Source organism: Helicoverpa armigera, chromosome 2, assembly GCF_030705265.1.
Source record: "Helicoverpa armigera isolate CAAS_96S chromosome 2, ASM3070526v1, whole genome shotgun sequence".
In the NCBI taxonomy this organism is placed as follows: Eukaryota; Metazoa; Arthropoda; class Insecta; order Lepidoptera; family Noctuidae; genus Helicoverpa; species Helicoverpa armigera.
In genome coordinates this window covers 10479224-10501027 of record NC_087121.1, presented here as the reverse complement: position 1 = coordinate 10501027, position 21804 = coordinate 10479224, and the positions used below count along the sequence as shown (strand labels likewise).

General features: G+C 36.3%; 3 protein-coding genes across 7 annotated transcripts in view; 1 reads left to right on the top strand and 2 right to left on the bottom strand.

Moving 5' to 3' along the window:
- The window catches only part of Zip (zipper), a 70117-nt gene extending 62922 nt beyond the window's left edge, over window positions 1-7195 (bottom strand). Inside the window, exon 1 of the mRNA XM_064039817.1 lies at window positions 6375-7195. Within this exon, the coding sequence (XP_063895887.1) occupies window positions 6375-6719 (345 nt within the window). The 5' untranslated portion in view covers window positions 6720-7195. The remainder of the gene's footprint in view (window positions 1-6374) is intronic.
- A 996-nt stretch (window positions 7196-8191) lies between these two features.
- Window positions 8192-15776, top strand: LOC110378905 (uncharacterized). 2 transcript variants are annotated; one of them, XM_021338348.3, is made up of 8 exons: window positions 8192-8496; window positions 11868-11942; window positions 12560-12726; window positions 13017-13088; window positions 13439-13659; window positions 14274-14410; window positions 14738-14886; window positions 15154-15776. In XM_021338348.3, the coding sequence occupies exons 1-8, from the start codon at window positions 8292-8294 to the stop codon at window positions 15328-15330; spliced, it is 1203 nt and encodes a 400-aa protein (XP_021194023.3). In that variant the 5' UTR covers window positions 8192-8291; the 3' UTR covers window positions 15331-15776. The 2 variants fall into 2 exon arrangements, with proteins under 2 accessions (XP_021194023.3, XP_021194030.3); XM_021338355.3 differs by lacking the exon at window positions 13017-13088 and having other exon boundaries at window positions 8195-8496.
- Window positions 15777-15901: 125 nt separating this feature from the next.
- LOC110378723 (protein C10) lies at window positions 15902-21794 on the bottom strand. 4 transcript variants are annotated; one of them, XM_021338114.3, is made up of 4 exons: window positions 21624-21794; window positions 20449-20690; window positions 19668-19805; window positions 18602-18742 (listed from the first exon to the last, which is right to left on the bottom strand). In XM_021338114.3, exons 2-3 carry the CDS (start codon window positions 20663-20665, stop codon window positions 19672-19674), a joined length of 351 nt encoding a protein of 116 aa, XP_021193789.1. In that variant the 5' UTR covers window positions 20666-20690; window positions 21624-21794; the 3' UTR covers window positions 18602-18742; window positions 19668-19671. The 4 variants fall into 4 exon arrangements, with proteins under 4 accessions (XP_049699703.2, XP_063895871.1, XP_021193789.1 ...); XM_021338105.3 differs by lacking the exon at window positions 18602-18742 and adding an exon at window positions 19220-19371 and having other exon boundaries at window positions 21624-21793; XM_049843746.2 differs by lacking the exons at window positions 20449-20690; window positions 21624-21794 and having other exon boundaries at window positions 15902-18742.
- Between the last annotated feature and the right edge of the window lie 10 nt (window positions 21795-21804).

The following is a 21804-nucleotide window of genomic DNA, read 5'->3' as shown; positions in this document are numbered from 1 at the left end:
TGAGTTGTCTCGCGTGCAGCGTTTTATAGTAGTTTTTAAATAATTTATAAAAAAATAAAAACGAGAGATTAAATTATAATATAAAGTTTATGTTTTAAAGAAAGAGTTATATTACTATAGTAAATAATTGTTATATTAAATTAAGTAAGATAGATAGGTAAAAAAAGCATTTGAAATTCACAATTTTTCACATTGTTAAAATATTTTTTTCTGAAAGATAGAGACCTAAATCAAAAAATGTTTTCAACTAACTATAGGCATGGGGATTTCGTCTATGAGTAAAAAAATAAATATGATTAGATTTGCCACTGTTTTCACATGAATTTAAGCTTCGAAATAGACACTGAACGGGAATTTTATAAAACATCTGTTACGTTATAGGGGTTTTAAGTATTTAAACTACACAAATTGAAATTTATGTTCAATTAACTATATAGACAGTGAAATTACCTTGCGTTATTAAAAAATAGCATAGTTATAGGATAAGTAGTTACTGAGAAACAGTGGTTTGAAAAGTACCATTTTAGGCCAAATGGCGCGCGGTTGACGTACACGCTCTTAAGCGTAATTTCCACTTGGATTGACTTGGCAATGTTCCTTTACAATAATGTTCATTGACTAATATTGGTGCCGACTGGTGAATTTTGTTTCGACACAAGAAAACGCTAACAACGTTGATGTCAAGTGCTAAGAAATATTTTTCAACTAACTTTACTCTTAAATTGTTTGGTCCGCAACACGTAAATATTTGTGCAAATCGAAAATAACAAACAAAAAATCACATGAGAGTGAAAAGGAGTAACAGTCAAGTTTGCCACAAGTACCAGGATGTTAGAACGTCGGTGGAGGTTCAATCGTAGCGTACATATTCGCGTGGGCCGACCCCCCCTCATCCCCCTCGCCCCCGCCAGGTCAACGACATCCGCGGCCGTTTCGGCCGGCGGCGCGCCTCACCTTGACATTCATCTCGAGCACGACGCTTCAGCCAAACGTTTGAGTTAACTCGAACAACTTTCAAATGCCGCTTTAGAATTAACCCTTCTATGGTATCAAGCGCCCACTCGATTCGGCCGCGTTGCATTTCGGTTACTCGCGACGATCTACGCGATCTTATGTTGCCCTGGTACACGGTGCTCGTTCTAATGAAGAAATTGAAATTAAAATATTGTTTCTCAAGCAAGATAAAGAAAGAGCGTTTTGTCGCAATCGGACGATGTTTCCTATCGCCATTGTGGGACGTGACTCATGAGTTAAATTGATAAGTAACGAACAAAGAGTCAGCTATGTAAAACAATCTGCATATAATAGAAATATTTTGTATCATGGAAAAACCTTCATGGAACGCATCGGCCTACTGATAATATAATGGCTTCATCACCATACCATACTTGAATTAACAAATCTTCGACTATTCGCAGAGGTCAACACTCTTTAAACAAGAAAATATTTTCGCGTATAGCTCTACTCTTAGTGAGTACGTACACAAACTCGTTATCCACCGCATAATGAAGTACCTATTCATCTGAACTGTACATTATTTGACAAACAATTGTACGACAAAAGGATGACAGCTAGTCTTCACAGTGGCATGTACCTTTATTAGAACTCGATTAATATATTACAAGATTTTTTTAATAAGTTAATACATAACTTTGCATCAATACCATAAAATGCCTTATTTATCGTCAGTACATGCGTACCCGCTTTCCAAAGTTACTCTATAAACAAGGCATAAACCAATAAAAGCCTATAAGGCAAAGAAAATGAACAATAAAAACAAAAACGTTGCCCAATGGAGACCACCATTGTTAAAATGTGAGTCACAAAAGGAAATTATGGCTCCAATGGGACCACCATGGCTTACAGTACAATTTTGCAAGACGGAACTGTGACCCCACGCGATGAAAGAAGTAAATCTCTTGGTTCTGATAGCAAAAATCTCCTTTAAATCCAGAAGAAGAGCTGCAACAGTGCCTTTGGATATTATAGTGTCGAGAACAATAACATAAAACAAACAATTCGAGCCGCTGGCCTTGCTTATGCAGGTATTTCGGAACTAATCATAATGTGCCGCTAATCATCCTACGCAAATCGTGACCATTAAAGGAATCTGGTTAGAACGGACGGCAGGCGGTCAACTAAGTAACAAACTAAGCAGCTTGTAACCGGGCAGATTTATACGGAATCTGGGAACTCCCATTGCCGTTACGAAACTAAGAAGACTAGGCAAGGATCTGATAACTAATGAAAATTGACTTCTTGAAGGTACAGGACTCGGAATATCTATTTAGAGCATTCGACATGTCTAGGAGAACATCGGTGCACAATAATAATGGCTATTCGATAGACACGAAGAATTGAGGCGGCGCTACAACGAAAATTGAATCCTAGAAACCTGTCAGACAGACAATGAGAGTATCTCGTAATCTAGCCTTCAAGAGAGCATGATACATGCCAAGTCCACAAAATAAATAGGTACAGAAGTCAATCTACATACAAAGCGCGTTCGAGTCACGCAGACATAGGTGTCTATGTGTGCGTGTACACAGACGCGCTGTCTCAAAACAACTCAAAACAGTGCGAGCGCGGCTGCCGCTTTCTTGAGATACGCGCGTCACACACAAGGTAGACAAATGTGCACGCGTTCTGACTCTAATTTGATCTGACTGTAATTTGACTGTAATATTTTTAATTTTAATAACAAAAAAGAAAAAGTAATAATGGAGCAACAAAAAAAGTCGTATTATAATTGTTCAGTGGACGGTTGTTTTAATACAATAATAAACAGTGAACTGTCGTTTTTTAGCCTGCCGGTTGAATCAGAGAGGTAAGTACCTATAGTATGTAATGTACCTATAGTACCTATAGTATGTTATTTTCTCATATTTCGATGATTCGTTTAATAAACGCAGTAGGTACAATTAGGTGGGTAGGTAAGCGCCCCGATAGGCTGATGATGATGATGATGATGATGAGTGTCGACCCAGGCGAACCTGCCGACCCTCAAAGATTATTACTAGGTAGTATGAGTTGATACATTTTTGTGATCATGGCGAGAGTATGTTGTAAGGTAGACGAAATAAAACCGGTCAAGTGCGAGTCGGACTCGCACATCAAGGTGACTGTAGGTTAGCACTGTAGGTAGAAGCAAGCTTAGATCAGGGACTGTACCAACCAATTACATACAAAATTTTTTTTTCGCAAGAGGTACTTTGTTTTACATAGTGTTTTATGGTATATACGTCTGAATAACAAAATTTTAAATTTGTTTCTGAAAAAGTTCGGTATCTCGTTCAAACAAATTTCCGTTGAAAGTGTTTATTAACCTCTTGTATGCCACATTAAATATTGTATTATTATTGGTTTATATTTCATTTTTCCTGTTTTATTTTCAACAATAAATCAAATAATTAGATAAGAGTACCACTACCACGTTACTTTTATGCGCATAAAAAAGTTGACAACCCTAGCGCGACCGCCGAGTTTAGGCATGAAAAGTGAAGTACATACATGAGATTGACTTCTGTACCTATGTATTTTGTGCCAAGTCTGTCACAAGCCACCAGACAATTGTTGGCGGTCACCATCGACGAACACAGCCACCTTTGTTATGTAAATCTAAGGATTTTACGCCCCATTAATATCGCGAACACTGATTTAATTAATGGCACTCATGGTTGCATGAGGACCGGTACTTACGGCCAAGAATAATTACTTCATTGTTAGGTGAAAAATTCCTAAATAGAAATCATTTTGGTCGGATTATCAGTGATTGTTTTGGAAGCATTGATTAATTTTCCATTTGGTATTAGACGTTCGAGACTTGACACGTGAATTTTAAGTGGTAGTTAAATGCAAATCTTGATATGGCTTTGTGTGCCTGATAGTAAAGACAGTTATGAAACACATTATTGAACTGGAAGAAAAGACAGGCAATACTTGTCTTGTATAGCTTATAGTTAAAATGCATCACAAAAATTGCTGCCTTAAGAATATTTACCATTTTCTTCTTCATAATTTAGCTTATAATCATAATTTTATTTTCTACTTCCAAATATGGTAAGCAATATACTTGGTATACTTTTTTCTGGTATTAAGAAACATAAAAGAAATATAAAAAGAGGTCATTACAGTACTTAGAGCAGTGAGGTAGAGTGCATGATGTAATAAGCTGTTATCAGATAGCTGCAGACTTGATACCCAAATATGGCAAACAATAAAGTATACAAGAACAAGCTCTGACACAGAAATGTAACTAAAAGATATGCCAAATCTAGTATAAAAGAGAATTGATAAAATAAATGAAAAAGCCAAATTGTGAGGTCAAGTAATTAAATTCAACCTCATATGAAAATCAATTGAATTGCATGTATATTTTACAATAAAAAAGTATGCCAAGGCAAGCATATTCATCCTGCACAACAACAATTATGACAAACTTAAAAATTACTTTTAATTGTCCGCTCAAATATCAAGTCTGGCAACATAAGGGTAATCAGTGTTGACAGCCATATAAGAATGTGTAAATTGGTAACATGTACTTTGTAAGGCTTGTGTGCCCATATGTAGTGGACATATTAGGACAACTATAATGTGTCATAAGCTTCATGCTTTCATGAATAGCGCTGGATAATTTTATAATGGACCATATGGTCGACCACACTATGTTGTGGAGAATGGTGACCATATGTCTGTTAGTGAGATCTCCATGGCTTGTCAATCAAGTTTAGAAGTTTTTATGTGTTGGTAATAGAATTTAATGTGGTAACAATTATGTGCGTTGGTAATAGGACTAAATTAGCGTTCTTAAATTGTATGCTTCAGTATGAAACAAAAAAAACTACTTTTTAGGATAACTTTACTACTTTAAACATTCCTGAGATTCTCCTGAAGTTCCTTGTCTAAAATGATTTTTTATAATACAGTTTTTACATTCATTTTGAATAGTGTTATACTGTTCAGTGTCAAAACTTTTGAGGTGTTATAAACAGACTAACCAAGTTATGTTGAATTTATCATATTTGTACAGTATAATCAACCTGCTACTAATGTCAAGCACTATCACAGTACAAACTCAGTGCATTGACAAATAAATACTTAACACTTTTGATAACATTTCCCTTCAAAATGTATGAATCATACCAATTACAGGCAGGCCCTATCTGTTAGTGACTAAGTATGTATACTAAAAATAAACATTAAAAAAATATCATAAATAAACTGATAATAATTATCAGCATATTCCTGTAAGGTGACAAATATTGTAGTTATGATGTCATTGCATTAAAATGGAGTCCTGGGTGTTTTTATATGAATTTATCCTGTCTTTGTTAAGGTGCTTTGTAATTTTAAACTCATTGGTTTTGTAAAATGACTAAATATAGTCAATTTAACAAACGGGTAAAGGAAAATACAGAATTAAAGAATGGCAGAATTACAAACACAATTTATACACTAGCTGTGTAAATTCTTTTTTTTTTACTTTATAAAAGATATTGACTTTTAAGTATTTATTCATAAAGTTAAAGGCAGATTCTGATACATCCTAGTTTGATACTTTTATAAAATGATAAAGACAAACAAACTGAAGAAGCGAAGCATAATAGAACACAAGATAAGTAATGGCCGTAAAATATTTTAAGCATTACAAACTCCTTGGTTGTTACCAAAAAGGTTTGTTCAAGTATGACTTCATATTTATGTAAGGATGATTCAGTGTATGTGACCTTCATACACACTTGAAATATTGTTATGTACCGTAAAAAAGCTCATTAGGGATAGATATTTGGTAGGTAATTACATGTTTAATGATGTGAAGAGTTACAGAAAGTTAGGAAACCGCTGTTGTTGGGTTAGTTTGTTTTATCTAGTTCTTGTTGCTTATGTGTAAAAGAAAGATTATTATAAAATGCATGCGTGTACTTCAAACTTTTTTCTGTTAGGTTCTATAAAATATTGCATATAAAGCAAAAATTATTTATTTCTTTGGAACTTTTTCAAAAAGAAAATACAAAGCTTTCCTTATTTAAAGAGTTATGATAACTGCCAGTTATCGTCATTGCCCTTTTATAAGATAGGCAATCATTAAAAGTACTAAGTACCTTTGTTATTATCAATTGCATGCAGCTTAAATTGCATTCATATCAAAAGGGAACAGGAAAATAAAATTTGCCAAGAGTAATGAACTTTTGATGTGCATTTTGACCTTATTAAATTAGAATGATGATTAACTGTCTACAGATAAGATTACTTCAGTGGAACAGATAAGAAAAACTTGTTAATTTGGCAAACTTTTCTAAGAACTTTCATAGTTTTGTACATAAAACTTTTAAAATCAAAGTATGTCTAAAAGTTACAATAGTTTGAATACTTACATAGATCAGTCCAGAGTAGTATCTGTCCTTGATGTTGTGCAATACGGAGGCCTCATTCAAACAGGTCAGCTCAGCCATGTCCTCAACTTTGTCAAACTTGGGTGGATTCATCTTCTGTATATCATCTATGGGGACCAGGATACGCTTCCCTGACTCCGCTATCTCTACCTCCACCTCATCACCCCGTTCCCCTTTGATCCCAGCCGCCACGAAGCCCTGGGTTTCGTGGGGCACCCACACCAGCCTCTTCTGCGTCCATTCCGCCTGTGTGGCTGGGTCATTGAAGCTGTTCCTATCCACCGACAAGTACCGCAGCTCCGGGTCGTTCCTATCCATGTCCACCATCGCGCCGCCTGATCACGCCGCGCGGCCCGTACGACAGCTCAACACCGACACTAGATACCACATTAAACGGTCACTAAGACCGGCACACCACAACACACGTTCCTACTTATTGCTACAAACACGGCGTTGCTCTCTTGCCTCGCGATTGCCGTGACCGCGCACGGTGATGATACGTACAAAATGACGATAGCGGCCGATTGACAGCACAAGGCGGCGGCGACGGTTACGGGTAGGAGGGATGGACCGGTCGACGCCCGATTCACGTTGATTTTAGCCGAAATAAGAACACGATTTTGGTCGTTTTACTTAACTAAAAAGTTGAAATTTATATTATCCAATTGATGGACATGCAATCAACATGTTCACACGGTAAATAATTAAGTAAAATACACTTTTGTAATTGAAAAACAACTAAAATAAGATAACGACTTGTCGCCGACACTTCTTTCTTGTCGTCAAGGTTTGATTTCGATTACACCAAACGAATGATGACCGTTAAATCTACTCTCTTGTGATTGGTCGTTCGCGACAGTAATTCTAAAGAAATCTTTTTTAACCAATGAGAGTATACATGTTGACAGCTGTCATCAAACTTTGTAACATAGAACAAAATACGGTTGCGTTCACAGATTATACTATTAAATGTAGGGATTCGGATACACTCACAATGATTTGTTTCGATTTATTGAAAATATCTTTACTTATGAAACAAAAATGACTAAAATGCATTTTCTGCTTGAATCAAATGAATACATATTAATGAATTCTGCTATCTGAAGATGAGCAATAAATTGTCAAATGACAGCACATCAAGCACCAACAAATTGGAGTGGACCGTACGCTGTTGTGGTTTATGTCACCTAAATCATTTTCAAAGTTATATCAATAAAATTAATATTCAGCTATGAATCACAACAATATTATTATTTTGCAACTTAATATCTCTATAGGGCTGGCCTATACTTCAGCCAAAGGATATTTTGGCCAGCGTTTTGGTCATGATCCCCGCTAATAGCGATGCGGATGAATATTTTGATACTTAGTTTTGATATTTCCCTATCATAAATTTTATTCTTGTTATTTCAATTAAAGATATTTCTGCTGCGGTCTGCTGCTGCTCTAGCTGCGGTTGTAGCAGCGCAGTGTTTATATTAAATATCCGAACGTTTACTGCAATACATTTCTATGATTGAAGATTGGATCTTATCGTGAAGGCGGTAGGGTTTAAATTTAATGTCGTACTTATCCAATTATGGGGCAAAAATATCTGATCATCCATAAAACATGATTGAAATAGGTACGAAAAATGGTAAAAACAATCTTCTTACAGAAGAGAAATAATTATGCAATTCAAAAATTATCTCAGTTCAAGGCGAGCTCATTGATAACTGTGTTGAGATAAACTGAATAGGAATGTTTTTTATTTATCTAAAATGTTTGCGATTGAATGTAGCGAGTGAAGTTCACGTTGTTATTCGACATGGACATTCGTCTGCCGGCATTCAGGCAGACTAGGCGGCAGCTTGTTAGGTTACTTTACATAATAATTTATAAACATTCTGTTCTGTAACTATGGCGTATATAGTAGATTTGAGATCCGATACTGTGACAAAACCTACTGAGGCCATGAAACATGCGATGGTTAATTCAGCCTTGGGTGACGATGTTTACGGTGAAGACCCTACAGTGAATGCTTTGGAAAGCAAGTTAGCAGCAATGCTGGGGAAGCAGGCGGCCTTGTTCGTGCCTTCTGGCACCATGGCTAATCTCATAGCAAGTAAGTGTCTCTCTAAATACCTGTCCTTTCATTACCTATGAGTTAGGCTGGATGTAAATTTTCCTTAGCCACAATTAGGCATGTCACTTCACATCTATTTCATTCATGGTCTATTTTGTTTTCCTAAAATTAGTTTCCAACTTCCGTAAAGCTATATTTATCACAGACTTTTGTTTCTTTAATTAGTTATCGCTCAGTAGATTTTAGGATAAGTTTCAAAGTTTTTAAACTGCAACACCTTAATTTAAAGTTTGCTTGACTACAGCACTAAATTCAAAATATTTCAATATTTTTTCATTCAAACTAGGTACTATAAACAGAAACTTTTTTGTCACAACTTTTTGATTGTAGGCTTAACGATAAGAACTGCCGCAGATAAATGTTTCTGCCGGCCACGATCTATTTGTACTTAATATCTTTTCTACCATAAATTGCTTCAGTCAGTCTAAATAAATAAAAAAAAATACTCAGCCATAATTTCTTTCATGAACTTTTGTTATAGCGTCTGTCGAAGGCATTCGGTTACCTTACGACGGTTAACGATGATACCGGCTGATATCTAATGGGCAATTGTCGATGCATACTGGCGTTCATAAAAGTGGTATCTTCTGTATGCTTTCCAGTATTCTGAACCCCCCAGTTTTTCACACCTATTTCATAAAAAGTTGCATAGTTTACTTTGATTGCCTCGTAATTCCACTACAATGAACCAATTGAATGAAAACTGACGAGGTTCATAATAAAGTTGTTTTATGTTACATTTTTGAAATCAAAAAGTGTCAACCACATAGGTACCTACCTACTGCCCACAGTTCTCAGGGCTGACCTTCAAACTTCAAACGAGTATCTTGGAGTAGCTACACGTAAACATGATACGTAGTTACTCTATGTATCTAACATAACCGGATTTTTTACCATTACGTACTTACCAAAATAATGTAATAATCCAGCTATAGCAATTCGCAATATTTGTTTGTAATATATCGAAATCGATACTTGATAACGCGACGTCAATCAACTCTTATCTAATAGCTCAAGGCATATCCAGTTTAATGGGCCAGTCGCTAAAACACAAGGGATACTCGAATGATTTAGTTAATCAGACTATTTTACGCAGGTACATCACGTTAGTCATACATTACAGTACATTAACGATACTTACAAATTAGTAAATATTTACCACGAATAGAATTAAAGGATAAAAGCATCCATATCAATACCACAAAGACCATGACGAAATTGTTACTTTAATTCAGATCAATTTATGTATCGTAGATATCTGACGAGTACCATGAATATAATTTTCTACGGCAACGTGATCCGTCCTTTTATAATGGTCCTTGGTGCAGACAGCTCAGCAAGGCTAAATTATTAATTAGCATGACTGCGACAATTAATTGTGAATATCCTTGACAGACAGCGAGGCGTAAAAATACATTGATTTAAGCACAGTACATATCTCTAGGTAAAGGAAAATTACTTTTTAGCAAAGAGATAAGGCATGAGAGAGGTCTAGGTATAAAAAAATCTGACGTGGCCCTAAAGACTTCAAGCCACGCAAGTTTTCCACGATGGCGTGTTGTGGCTGACAAATTGCATGGGTCTTGCATCATGCTTTCGTATCACTATTCTAATGAATCCTTTATACAAATAGCCGTAGTTGTCAATTGTTAATATTTGATCGTCTATTTTGCAGCTGTAACGGTCAAGTGCGTAGACGCTCAATTTGCAAGATGGTTGCGTGATGATATTCATCCGGTAGTCCACACACGTATTTATCATCGGCTTATGTTTAACTGATCACCAGATATAGTAACAAATAGCAGACAAAAATAGTAAATGATCACCAAAATGAAACTCGCATTTTAATGTAAAACTATCACCAAAGTTTTAACACTTTGCTATCCTATTTAAGTGAAATTACTCCAAAATAAATCATTCGTAAGCCAAAAATAGTAAATGATCACCAAAATTAAACTACCATTTTAAAGTAAGATTATCACCAAAGTTTTTAAATTCTGCTATCCTATTTAAGCAAAATGAGTCCAAATAAATCATTGTTATCCCAAAAGTAGTAAATGATCACCAAAAGTAGTAAATGATCACCAAATTATACCAGTGTTTTAATATAAAATGATAATCAAAATTTTTACATCTTGCTATCCTGTTTAAGTAAACTGACTCCAAAAAAATAAGTTCGGCCTGATAGAATAAATGTAATAACATTATGGGGACCCTTTTCCTGCACTAGGGTGGAAAATTGTCTATTGCATGCCTCTAAACAGTGCGATAAGAGTGTGTTTTCGAGGGAGTGTATTGAGAAACACATTCTTCTTCCCCTGTCACTCGTCATACTGACACTCACGCATGCATTGCAAGCCGGACACATAACTTAATATGGCATCATAATACTTTATTTGGTAATAAGCCTACATTTTATGGCAATCACAGTGACTTATTTAGGCAAAAATAATACATTAATTTGGTCGTCAAGAGTTGGTGATCATTTACTAAATTTGGTGGTCGAATACAATTTAAAGTGAAGTCGTGACTAAAATGGGTGGTACTATTACATTTTTAGACTTTATTTTTCTGGTGTTCAGTAGATATTTCTGGATACAAAACTTAGGGTATCAAAGCATTTTATGGTGGTCATTATATTTGTTCCCTTTATCATCTGTCACGTACCTACATAACCAGGATGCTACGACTGGTTTATTGGGCGCTGTTGTTTTATTTCCAAATGATTGAATGCCTGGCCTAATACCCGCTTAATACTAATGCATACCTAGGTAGGATAGGATTCCTTCTTATTTATCACTGTGAACGGCGGAACTTGCAGGGCCCCGATTCTCCTAAGTTAATAATGTCAAAATCGAATAGAAATCGAATCGCAATATGATAGTAATAGCAGTTTTAACCATATCGGGCATCCTGCTACTAATAAAAGACCAATCGTATTCGATTGACATTTGATTGGTGTGCGATTGGTCTGCTATTTTGATGATTTTGGTCTATACGGTAGTTTGCTGTACAATCATTTTGCAATCGTAAATCATTTGCAGACAAAATGATTCATTATTGAATGACAGAACAGGATAAAAACGTTTATTTCAAAGAAAAAATAGCGGAATGCCACATACGCTTCAATCGTAATCGAGTCGGGATTGGATCTCAGTCGAATCGAGTCGAACGTCAATCGAATAGCGCTTAAGTAAAATTAGGAGAATCGAGCCCCAGAAACTGTCTTGTCCGCAACCTAGCGGACTCCCTCTGACCTAGGATCTGGCTGTTATTAATATGATCTTTTATGAACAGCAAGTTTAATTAGGTAGATAATTGATATACTGCATAATTAATCTTTGTTTCAGTAATGGTACATTGCAACAAGCGCGGATCCGAAGCATTCGTAGGAAACCTCTCGCATATCTACAAATATGAACAAGGTAAGATAAATAAACTATGTAAGTATATAAATAAACCATTTATTTTAGTTTTGTGGGAATCTTTAGTAAATCACTTGCAGAATACCATGTTCTCCTTCTAAATGTAATGACTAAATATGGCGCAATCATTTATGATAAACATTAAATATACTTAGCATAGATAAGTATGTAGGTATTTACTTAGGCACCTTACCCGGATGGATGATGTAAATGCACCTGCAGGCTGTAATTTAACATAGTAATTTGGTCGATGCAGTGACTGACCTGCAATTTTAGCGCAGAAAAGCAAGCAGTAGCTTTTTGCGTTACTTTTTGTTTATAATTTTTTGCGCTTTGAGGTCGTTTCCCCCGGACTGATATTGATGCGGCTGAATGGTTACGTATTTCACACTTCTATGTTACTATATTGCTTTATTTAAAATTTTCATAAACGGTCTTAGTATCTCAGGAAAATGATCGAATGCCAGTCGTGTCTTAAGGAGATGTCGTGGAGATGGCAACTCGCATGTCTTTAAATACGAGACGACATGACCAAAAACCGTTACTAATAGAACTTACCTGTAACCTACATATGTCTGTTTTTTCCCATTTATACGAATACTAGTTTGCTGATGCAGGTGGTGCAGCACAAGTGGCCGGGGTGCTCCTCTCCACCATCGCCAACAAGCCTGACGGGACCTTCGACCTGGCGGAGTTAGAGAGCCGGTTCCGAGGCACTGACGTCCACGAACCTATCACCTCGTTAGTTGCTGTCGAGAATACGCATAACGTTTGCGGTGGTAAGGTCAGTAGGCAAGAGAACATGTGGTTAGGATAGGTTTCGTTATCTGTGAAAGAAGCCATCAGAAGGAACTTCCCATACTATTCAGATCGAGCCTACCTATAAGAAACTATTGGGAAGGTGGAGAACTACTGACTTTTAGGTCTCACGTTGTTGACATGCAAGATTATCTCTTGTCTTATCTCGCGTTATATTTAGCTTGACTTATTTTTCCTGTAGCCTTTGTCTTGTAGTTACTTTGCTATTAGAAAACAATACTATTAACTAGGGGGTAACAGATACGTTCGGTTTAGGCGCCGAGAGCTCACGACCCCCTCACCTCTCTCGTGGCGGTGGAGAACACCCACAACGTATGTGGGGGCAAGGTAAGTTAACAATCATAACTAATATGCAATTTGTTACAGCACATCTACATCTAGCCAGCACTTCATCGTATGACACTAATCACTGAACCTTTAGTTAGATAACCTACTTTCTGCTGTAACTCCATTAGGTGTTAAACCGTCAAAAAATCACGACCTTTCTCACTACACCATTTTGTTTTTTGATAGTGTTTGTTGAAACGTGACTAACAGGTTTATCATGCCTAGGAAGCCATCCAAAATGCTTTCCCGATCTACTTACTTTACTAGACATAGATCAACCTAACTTACTGCAGATAGTAGGTAGGTGCCTGTCATCAACCGTTAGTAATACCAGTTCAATCTCATTGCAGGTGCTCCCCCTCAAATTCCTCGACGATCTATCAGTGATCTGCAAACGCCACAACCTACCTCTCCACATGGACGGCGCGAGGCTGTTCAACGCCTGTGAATACCTGAAGGTGGAACCCAGCAGGGTCGTGCGGGACTGCGACAGCGTGTCTGTATGCTTTAGTAAGGGACTCTCGGCCCCTGTGGGGTCTGCTATCGTCGGGTCTTACCATTTTATTGATCAGTAAGTGCTAGTACTTCAAGTTTTAAAATAAGCAGTAGGTATACTAAGATGAGGTTTTAGGATAGCTTACTAGCGGTGACTAGTTTACGTGACAAATCAAACTGGAAATCTTATCTTGCATGGTTGCTATCAATTTCACCATACAGAAATAAAAAATAAGTAACCTCCTTACACATTGAGAACTTCCACTTATAAAACAATTGGCTCAATCGTGGATAAGACAATAAAATTGCTATGCCATGCAATTCTAGGGAATTATTCAGAAACGAGAGTTTTGATACCCGCGGCATATAGGGAAGCTGTCACTAATACTTTTTAAGGTCCCATGTCACCTGCCGGGGCTGCGGGTTGTTCGAAAGAGATACCGCGGCCCTGGTACATACGCGGCCTGCGACGGAACACGACGGTTTTTAGTCAGTAAGAGTCTGACACTCCCTCACCGCTGCTAACCCACAGCGGGAGGGGTCATTTGATGATTTTTGACGTCGTTAAAAAAACAAAAAAAAAAAGGTCCCATGTCACCACCAGTTATTTTCGGTACATAGTTTTCTATTAATGGCATTGATTCACGTGGGAAGACGAACTGTTGTAACGATATTCTTTGGTGTTTGCAGGGCGCGTCGTATGCGCAAGTTGCTGGGCGGGGGCATGCGGCAGGCGGGGGTGCTGGCTGCGGCAGCTATCGTGGCGCTGGATGAAGTAGTGCCCAAGCTCAAGCTAGACCATAAGCGGGCTAATATTATGGCTAAAGGTTTGTAAACATAACTATCTACCTACACGTCAAGTCATCCTGCGATACTTGGTCGATAGACCTCGATAATTTTGATAGATTTGAGAAACAACTCAACCTTCATGTTCTACTGCGCAAGCTGTTGTGGTTAATGCCAAATAAATGCTCGTTTCGAGTTCCAAATGGCCATCAAGCATTCTGAAGAACGCAATCTTCAGACAGATGTTTTTTCTTAGAAGAACTTCAACATTCAATGCTATATAGCCTATAGCCATCCTTATTTCTTTAATGCTGATGTCTATAGACCTACACCACCTTTTCTTAACTATGTCATGATTACCATTTCAGTAATCGAAGGCCTATTCCTGAAGACGTTCACAATAGACGTGGAGGGCCAGCACAGCAACATCATCCTCGTGAGGATACCGGAGCACAGCTCCATGACCGCCGAGAAGGTGGTCGCGAGGCTCGCTCAGGTCTGCCTGGCCGAGACACAGGTAAGAAGAATAGGAGAGTTTTCTCCCTAGCGAAATTTTCAGTGCATAAGAGCTCGGTTTTGTAATGTAGGTTGGAGCGTCATCGCTCGCACCAGTAGTTTACATAAGCCGAGCTTTGCTGCGCGGAAAATCCGCTATCTTGAAAGTGCTTTGACACAGTTTTACGAATCCCTTACGACCAAAGACAAATTTAAACTGCCCATCAAAATCTTAGATGAGAAAACTTATTACCAAGTTTACACACATCTTTTCATTTAATTTTTCCAGGGTGACTGCAAAACGCCAAACGACGAGGGTGTAATTCTGAAAGCGATATATTTCAATAGCAAGACGATTCGGTTCACAATCCACCATGACATCACAGACGAGGACCTATGGCTGGCCATCATGAAGATCACATATGTGTTCAAGGAGTTAGATGCAGCCGCTACTAAGGCTCACTAAGCTCAGAGATTTTTTGTTACCTCACTGTTCTATTATATAAAATCTGTTATAGTTGCGGAACCGTAGGTGCTAAGTTTTTGCTTAATCTTAGGTCCTAGGTAGGTAGGTAATCAAAGTTCGTACTGTTTTTGAATACAAAATCAAAAAAAATAATGAATTTAAGCTATGGACACAAGTATGTATGTAGGAAAAATATTAAACGTATATGATACGTAAATAGACATTTAACTATTTTTATATGAAAGCTCTCTACTGCCAATAACTAGTGATGTTACTCGAGCGAACAAACGTGACATTTCAAATATAGGGGAGATAACAGATTTTCTTCGATGACATGTATTTATCTATAAGATATCTCTCAGTTACTAGATATGCAATATCTATTACATTTACAATTGTTACCTATGTTAAAAGACGTGTTAAATAAACTTATAATGTTAAAATAATATTTTTTTTATTTCTAAAAATGTTGGATTTTTCTTCAAAAAAACCAAACATCATCGGGAAAATTCTAAAAAGGTAGGAAAAATAAATGACTATTTGGACGAGAAAAAACATAATTTTATATTTATATGTTTATTGAAAAAATGGTGTTTCGAGCGATATCAGATAATTTTTAAGCATAATACCTAAAACATTTTTTGAGAACAAAACTAAAATTATTGAGATTTTGTGAGCGCTAACATCAATTAACACTTATTTAATTGTTGTGACTTTTACCAAGTATAAGAAGGAACTACTGAGTTGATATACGTGCACTCGTATAGAACTAATATTGCTTGATCTAACATATAAGATACTTGCAAACGTCAAAAAGACATGTATGCAGTTTAGCTCAGTATGTAGAAATAGTTCTATCTGACGTTCACAAGTGCCACACAAAATTGCTCACCACTAAGTGGCCTTACTAACACCCGGTGCCTATAAAAATTGTAGTTTTTTGACACAAGCTTTAAATAATAAACGCCAGAAATTAATATTTATAGGTACCGGGCATAATATGTACAACTAAAGTATATTCTAAACAAGCAAAGCTAACATAATTGCTTAACTTAGCCTAAAGTAAGTACAAAGCTTGACAAGTTTCTTTTAACTCTCAAATATAAGAAAAATGTGATAAAATCCATACAAGAATCCTGAAATATGGGTGAAACAGATGTCAGAGTCAGAACGATACATTTTTTTTATACGTACCTATCTACATATCCGTTATTTAATTCCAGTACACATAAAACAATATGTTTTTATTTTAATGAGAAAATAATTCTTTATAACTTTAGTTCTTGCCGTTAGACTTCAACATTAGTTTTGAGAGTAACCAAAAAAAATATAACGAGACTTGACACTTAAATGGAGTCGTTTGGACTCATGACTTTAGCTACTATCGGTACATATGAATTTTGAATTCTTAACCTAGAGATTCACATAACGAAACTAAGTACAATGTTTAGGAAAGTATGGACGTATTTCAATACGTCAATACATTTTCTTTTTCCTAGAGATTATTTTCCAATTACTAAGCTAGATAACGGTATAATGAGATGCGATCAACGCTATTCTAGGACTTGTAAAAATAATATCAATATATTTGCACATTCAATGCTATTAACTAACTAATCTAAGCATATTTAAACTAAGAGTAATGAATATTCGTATGGTAAAGATCAGAGATATAATAAATAAAGACTATTTAAAATAAAAATGACACAAAAGATTCTTCATTCGAGTGCGGTTAAAGATTTTAATTTTAAACATCAATTGATAAATGCTTAAACTTCTAATTTATAGAGAAGCAAGCAATACGTTTCAAGATCGTGGTCAGTCTTCCAGTGATCAGCACTGTTTAATGGATAAATAAGTGTATGAGAATCATTTCAGATAATTGTGTTCTGCTAAAGATCAACAGATGTATCAAAATCTAATGTTAGTTATATGTCGAAAATATTATTGAAGATTTTACTAAGGTCGGTTTGTATCATGCTAGAATACCGCCTTAATTGTACTTATTCAAAATACGATAACAACAAAAAAACATTTCATTCTGTACTTTATTACGTCCTAAATAATATGTACCCTCGTCAGGTTATAAATAATATCATGAAGTACCATAAAGATTGTTAACACTACTTGGACTTGGATGGAGAATCATAAGAGGTGCTGAACGCTCCATTGAAATATCATATTTCTAAGTTTTTTAAATATCACATGTTCTCCTGCCCTGTGAACAGGGCAGGAGGAAGAAGAAGAGTTGCCTTCGTGCTTCAACGTAAAATACTTGTAAAAATATCAATATTGTCTCACCTACATAGTTACATTAAAGACTATTCATCTCGCACCACACCCTGATTAGTTCTGCATGGTCTTCGTAACCATGAGACGCTATAACGTCCTTGTAACCTTCCGTACTAAATTTCTTCTTATAGAAATAGAAATCCGGACAATGCTTCGGTACAATACCGACCTTTTTAGCCACTATACCTAAATATATATCATCGAACCGGAAATGTTTGACAAAAAGGCTAGCTATGTACATTACCTTTAACGTTTTATTAGACAGGACGTAAGCGCCGGCTGTGACGTAGGCGGGCCACCTGTCCCACTGGTATTCTACAAGAGACACCCTCCACTTGCTCGACCTGAACCTCTGTGGAGCTGAATTGAAGACGTAACCAGTGTAGAGGAAGTCGCTGTCCGTCTCCGCAGTGTCAGTGATGGACTTGTAGTTCGTCGTAAGGCCCGCTGGTTCCGGCTTGCGTGTCGCCTCGCGGTCGTGTATGTACACCAGCAGGTTGTGCACAGAGATGTACATGTCGTCGTCGGTGAACAAGTAGTAGTCAGCAGTGGGACAGTGCTCGTACACCCAGCGGAACGACATCATAGTCTTTATCGTGTTGTTGTAGTAGTTGTCGATAAAGTCCATCTGTATTATATCTTTGAAGTCGGCCATTTCTTTGTCTATTTGTTTCTGTAGCGCTGACTTCTGTTTGCCGTCTATTCCTAAGAAGAATAAGGTCTTTACAGTGCGTCCTGGCACATTCTCTTGGCCGTATGTTTGCCTTATGGCGTCTCTGTGACCGAAATGGTCCATCGCTGATTTTACCACGATAAACAGGTCTAACTTGTTTGTGGTAGAACATTTTCCCGAGTTTGTTAGAAACCTGTACGGGTAATAATTGATAGGGGTCACTGTAACCTTTTTGCCTGATAGCACATCGTCCACGATGCTTTTGATATTTATATTAAGAGGGTAATCGAAATTATCGTCGAAGCTTTTAGAATGTATATAGTCACTAACACCAAAAAAATAGTATATGCACACCATCACACACGCACACAATAAATATTTAAAGTTTCTTCGTCTCATTTTTTGGAGATTTCATAGAGATTCATCGGTACTGGTATCACCTGAAAACTAAAGAATATTTGTGTTGATCAGTTTACTTACTGCGATTTTTTAATTTTTCCTATGCATTATTATTGTAACCTGACATTCTGAATGTAAAACCCAAGCTAACTACCTAATCATTTTGAACGCGTTCCTTATCAGTTACCGTGTCTCGTACCAACTGATATTTACTATCTTAGTCTAATTAACTAAGCGAGTAACGTGTAACTGATAACAGAGATGAGATGTTGCTGTATGCATCACCTACTGTGTAGATAGCATACCATCTTGATTTTAATTACTACTCTTATATCGAAATGTCCTATTTCTTTTATAACACTGTTTACTTTCTCAAGAAACTTGAATAAGTACTATAATATTATATTTTTATTTTGACGGTTATTTTAGGCAAGGACTGTGAAAAGTTTGTCAGACTTCTTAGACGTTTCAAAGCATAAATAAAGCCAAGTACAAAATGGGAAATATTTAACAGCAAAAGAAATATTTGTAATAAAATGGAATTTATTGGAAATGTAAATGCATAATAAATAAATCTAGTAATACTATGAATATTTTAAGTAAATAATAAAGTATTTTCTAGGTGCTTTTGTTGTGACTCATCGATGTCTGCGCCGTGTGGGACGCGGTACAGTCACCTAAAACAATAACAATTCTATCATTTAAAATCCAAAGCACTGACAAACAATGAAAAATATGAATTTTCAAGACAAGTATGAAAACTAAGAAGTATGAGAGACAATCACATTCAAAAGCACATAGAAAATTCGAGAAAAAAACTACATCTATCTTAAATCTTGTGGAGTTCAACAGAGTTACTGGATAAAGACCCAATAGGATTTACACTGGGAACTGGTTAAATGGTTTCTTCCTACAGTACCATTAAAGAATATTAGCCTAACATATGGCAATGTAAAAAAACTAGATAACTTACCACTTCACAGCGATGTGTCAACAGTGGAGCTGATTGACACGGGAGGCAGGTAATGGCTTCTGATCTGTGTGTGGAGACGAGCCACCTCTCCGTCCAGGGTCTCCATCTCGCGGACTAGTTGTGTAAACTGCACTATGCCTGGAAATTGCAGATGTTCACCAGTTATTGTACAGTACAAAGTACAGGTGTGAGGAATGGTGTAAATCAAAATCAAAAATCATTTATTCAAACTTGGCTACAAGACAGCACTTTTTGAACGTCAGGAATTTACAATACAGCCCCCAAAACGCCCACCCTTCACCACTTCCTACGTGTTTTTGCTGGGAAGAAGAAATGGCGCAACAAACTCCTTAGCAACACATGTCTGTCTGTAGGTTAGAAGAACCTAAAACATTGTTTGATATGTATGTTTGTATACAATTTGTAAAATTCAAGTGTTATTCTAGCAACAGCAGGAACTACACTACATATTATGTTGTTATGGAAAATTATAAGGAAGGCAAAATTCCAGTTGATATTATCTAATACAATAATAATTTTTATAGTGTCAAAGAATTTCTAGAAATACCTGAATAAAAATTTACAGTAATTTTTTTTTTACAATTCAATAACAATTTTGCATAATACATTATTTAAGCTAAACATGGGATCACACTGTTTAGCTTAACACCTTTTATACCATGTTTTTGTGCAAGTAAATATTCTTATTCTTATCATGATGTAATGTAATCAGGATAAAAAAATAATTGATAAAGCTCATCCCAAAGGGTAAAATACACACCTTCACGTGAATTACTGAACCCATGACGTTTAATAGTTTCCATTTCAATCTGAACGACCATCGGGAAGACAATCTGCATCATCTTCAGCATCTCATTGCCGGCTGCTTCTTTAGCTTCATCCAGCTTCGAGGCATAGTCGGGAGACTCCAAGGCATCTATCACTTCAGACAGGATGAGCCTCATCTGGTCCACCGAGATGTTCTGTGGCGATGCCATACTGCCCTATTCAGCATTTACGTATCTGAAACATATTGAGAAGAACATTTTATTTATATTGAAGTCACATAAGATTGTAAGCACTGGTTACCCAAGTTTAATTACAGTAGATGGTTATCCAGGTAGCGCTAATCAATAAAGGAATGCTAGCTGTTTACCGACATACTGTGAAAACCACTTTGCAAAAAACCACAAAATTGATATCCTATTTTATAAAATATTTGTATCCCAAAAGGTTGAAAGTGACCTCCACTCTAAAATCCTTTACAAAGTGCCTTTCAAGTGACTTTGTTGCACCAATTTTCTAATTGAGGTCATTGGATTTATCCTCTCTGTTTATTAATACATCCTGATTGAGAACAATGACTTTATTATCACTATTGCAATAAAGCAGCAGTAAACAGTGATGTTAACTTTTGTTGGCTACTTGCTTGATTATATTATTAAACATTTTAGCAAATAATATTAATTATTATTTGACTTATTTAAAGAGCTTAAAGTATTGTTTAAAATGCTTCTTTTTTAGACTAAAATAAATAATTATTTTCAATTTTATGAGGGTAAGTTAAGGCCAGGTTTTTGGAGGTGTTTGCCTCCAACATAGCTAACAGCATTTCCAGCTAAGGCACATGAAAAAAATGCTGGTAGCTTTTATTCACTATTTATTTGACTGAAATAAATGATTGAGAGAAAGATCATTGCAATTGGTGATGTAAGTTGAATTCCGATTTTACTACTGTAATAAATACAAAACAAACTAAAGCCACTAAACAAATCTTACTGCATCCAACATTCAATAGTTTCATACATATTCAACCTTATATAAAAAGAAGAACCACATTTGAAACAAAACCCGTTTTATAAACGTTAGGTACAAGGAGCTATTGACTCATAAAATTGAAGGAGGGTGACTTTTTATGAATAAAAGGGTCCTTTAAATAGAACTAGCGTTTCTCACCTTATCCAAGTTGTGCCTCTATTACATGGATAGTTTATCTGCTGTTTTAAGTGACGACTCCAAAGCAATTTCCTAGTAAACTTTGTAAACAAATTAAATACTATCCTTCGCAGAAATCAAGCTAAAACCTTTTGCCAAACCAAACAGCAAAAACCAACCAACCAACTACCAAGGCAAGGGT

Bases quoted from the DNA above. Each gene is read 5' to 3' on its own strand.
- LOC110378905 (XM_021338348.3), top strand. From the start codon at position 8,292: ATGGCGTATATAGTAGATTTGAGATCCGATACTGTGACAAAACCTACT. The intron at 14,411-14,737 runs GTTTGTAAACAT...TTACCATTTCAG, and splicing joins GGCTAATATTATGGCTAAAG to TAATCGAAGGCCTATTCCTG. The intron at 14,887-15,153 runs GTAAGAAGAATA...TAATTTTTCCAG, and splicing joins TCTGCCTGGCCGAGACACAG to GGTGACTGCAAAACGCCAAA.
- LOC110378723 (XM_049843746.2), bottom strand. From the start codon at position 18,694: ATGAGACGAAGAAACTTTAAATATTTATTGTGTGCGTGTGTGATGGTG.